We start from the raw sequence: 2,680 nt of genomic DNA on the forward strand, positions 1-2,680 counted from the left end.
GTGCTCTTCCGATCTATAAACGAGCATTGAAGAATGCGAGTGAAAAAATAGTGAATAAAAAAAAAACATTTTAATCTGTCAGAGTTTTTAGATTTGCATATCTCTTGAAACAGCTGATGACAGTAGCCTCGAATAAACGAGCATTGAAGAATGCGAGTGAAAAAATAGTGAATAAAAAAAAAAAACATTTTAATCTGTCAGAGTTTTTGGATTTGCACATTGAAATACCTCCGCAGACGTTCATTCGAAATCATAAAATTGTAAGACAGCACGCACATTGTTTGCAATTACATGTTACATTTTAAAGATCTGTGCTTCATTCATTTAATCATAATCGTATAAACAATATTTTTCTATTAATAGCACTTCTCTCGGTCTCAGTTAGAACGAGCTCAACGAAGATGGGAGGAACGTCGACGGAAGATACGTGTGTGTAAAAATAGAACGCATAATTCGTAAGATTCGTTGCGACCAGACAATATTTATAACCTAAGTTAATTTGCATCTTCGAGTGATATGCAAAGATTTTCTTCAATCGACCTCCACGAACGACATTGGCGTTAACGATAATAAAATGTTCGACGGAAACACCAGCGGTAATGTGCCGCTGCCAGCAGAAAAATTGCCAGAATGTTGGAATCAAGAGGAGAGGATGAGCGCGCTGTTCTCGCCGTTTCGCAGCAAATCCGCAAACCCGCAGGACTGGATTTCCAAATACAAATTCTGGAATAATTTGATATACGAATGGCTGAAGCATACCATGCAATGCAGCTTTTCTGTTGTCGATTTGAACGAAGCTTTCAAAAGAAAAGGCTGCGCGCCGCTATGTTTGGTTACCGTAATTGAGGAACTTACAAGGTATTGTAACTCTATTAAATACATATAAATTTTGCTAATATTTTGATCAGATATTAGTCAATTTGCTATTATAATAAAGGCAATTATTTGTGATAAAAATCGAGTGCAGACACAATAATTTAAAACATGATGTTTAACATTTTGTTTTGTATTAATATGTGCATTTTGTAAATCTTTTTTTTTTAGAAATAACGAGATAATTCAAGAGACTGACTTTGTTAAGGCACCGTGCGAAACATGGACAGCGTGGTCAATTGACATATTCGTAAAGAAACCAATTGGCTGGTCGTTTTCCAAAGTAAGGAACTACATTGTGGGCCAGAAGATAAATAGTACAGAAGTAAGATACGTACATCTGCGGATTGTGCGAGAATTGGGTGACATTATCCTCTCCATCACCGAAGTCAGGAAAGATAACATCTTGTTCCCAATATCGGAGATAATAGAATATTGTCAGAGCAAAACGAAGAAGCAGATTTCAGACGGTGCAGTGAGATTGACGTTAGAGTGGTTGAGACAACAGAAGAAGGTGATTTTTAAGAAGAGCTCCAATCCAAATAGTGAATTGCTAGTTAAGATCTCTGCGCAAACGGCAAATGAAATTACGGAGGTGGAAGAAGGCATGTATAAATTAAGAAAACAGGAAAACGAACTAATCAAGGATATAGAGCTTATGGAGCAAGAGAAGCTGAGTGTTATTAATGAAGCGAAACTGTACTTGGGAAAAGAGTTGCGTCAGATGGCGAAGACGCGATTAAGGAGAAAAATGGAATTGGAAAAGACCATAGAAAAGCGCGCGCAAGCTCTTGCAAATCTACGCGTTCTCATCACCAATATCGAAGACGCGCATTCTAACTCTGCAGTGTTATCTGCTTATAAAACTGGATCCGATGTACTGAAGAAAATAGGACAGAATGGTTTAACGGAATATAACGTAACAGATGTTATGGATGATATTAATGAGGTAAGTGGTTGTACGTGTTGTATGTATTACTTGTGATTATAATATTAACAGAGATGCGCTAATACCTGTTATTCGGCGATCAGATTTTAGCGGAGAACAAAGAGATAGATTCGGTTTTATCTGAGACACTGAACAACACAGACTCTGACTCCGAATTGGAAAAGGAATTAGCGGAATTGTTGGATGAGGACAATGATGTTTCCACTGCAGTTTCAAATTCAAATTCAGAGATTGAAAAACTGAAGCAACGTTTGCAAGATTTACGCGTAGACGGTAAATATTGTAGTATTTATTATATTTCATATAAAATAATGAAGTACATGATACAGATTTAGTTTCGCTCCGCCCAGGTATAACTGCCCTACCATCTGTACCGTCCAATAAAGAAAAAGCACTAAAGGAATTCGAGTATTCGTAAGTTGCAATAGTCTGTGTAATTCTACAATAACTTCATAGAATCATTCGTCTCTAATTTTTTAAAAATATTTTACTATAGGTATAAAATCGTATAATGGAAAATATATTCAAATGTACATTATGTATAAAAACAATGTGTAAAGATTTTTTTTTTAATCTGTTTTGTACAACTTGGCATGTATGAAGTTAAAATAGAAGTAACCAAAGTTTCTATTCTGCTCACATATTTTTCATATCATTTTATTTATATTTATGTTATAAAATAGTAAGAATTTTAGAATCCATAAAGTAATAAGCGTACCTAAAATTGTGAAATTAATCTCATTTATCACATACATACAAAAAATTATTTTTCAAGTTCTTAATTGTTCCATTCAACAAAATTGCAACTTCACATAATTACGCATTCAACAAAGAATATAAATAATTTATCGATAGTAT

General features: G+C 34.6%; 1 protein-coding gene across 2 annotated transcripts; it reads left to right on the forward strand.

Moving 5' to 3' along the window:
• The first annotated feature begins 21 nt into the window (after nucleotides 1-21).
• On the forward strand, nucleotides 22-2,465 carry LOC105459725 (charged multivesicular body protein 7). 2 transcript variants are annotated; one of them, XM_011705964.1, is made up of 5 exons: nucleotides 22-260; nucleotides 364-858; nucleotides 1,045-1,822; nucleotides 1,906-2,095; nucleotides 2,173-2,465. In XM_011705964.1, exons 2-5 carry the CDS (start codon nucleotides 575-577, stop codon nucleotides 2,238-2,240), a joined length of 1,320 nt encoding a protein of 439 aa, XP_011704266.1. In that variant the 5' UTR covers nucleotides 22-260; nucleotides 364-574; the 3' UTR covers nucleotides 2,241-2,465. The 2 variants fall into 2 exon arrangements, with proteins under 2 accessions (XP_011704266.1, XP_011704267.1); XM_011705965.1 differs by having other exon boundaries at nucleotides 382-858.
• The last annotated feature ends 215 nt before the right edge of the window (nucleotides 2,466-2,680 follow it).

This window comes from Wasmannia auropunctata, unplaced genomic scaffold, assembly GCF_000956235.1.
Source record: "Wasmannia auropunctata unplaced genomic scaffold, wasmannia.A_1.0 LD334118.1, whole genome shotgun sequence".
Lineage (NCBI taxonomy): Eukaryota > Metazoa > Arthropoda > Insecta > Hymenoptera > Formicidae > Wasmannia > Wasmannia auropunctata.

Excerpts from the sequence above, each read along its gene's own strand:
- LOC105459725 (XM_011705964.1), top strand. The coding sequence starts at position 575 with ATGTTCGACGGAAACACCAGCGGTAATGTGCCGCTGCCAGCAGAAAAA. Across the intron at positions 1,823-1,905 it reads TTATGGATGATATTAATGAG|ATTTTAGCGGAGAACAAAGA; the intron begins GTAAGTGGTTGT and ends TTCGGCGATCAG. Across the intron at positions 2,096-2,172 it reads GCAAGATTTACGCGTAGACG|GTATAACTGCCCTACCATCT; the intron begins GTAAATATTGTA and ends CGCTCCGCCCAG.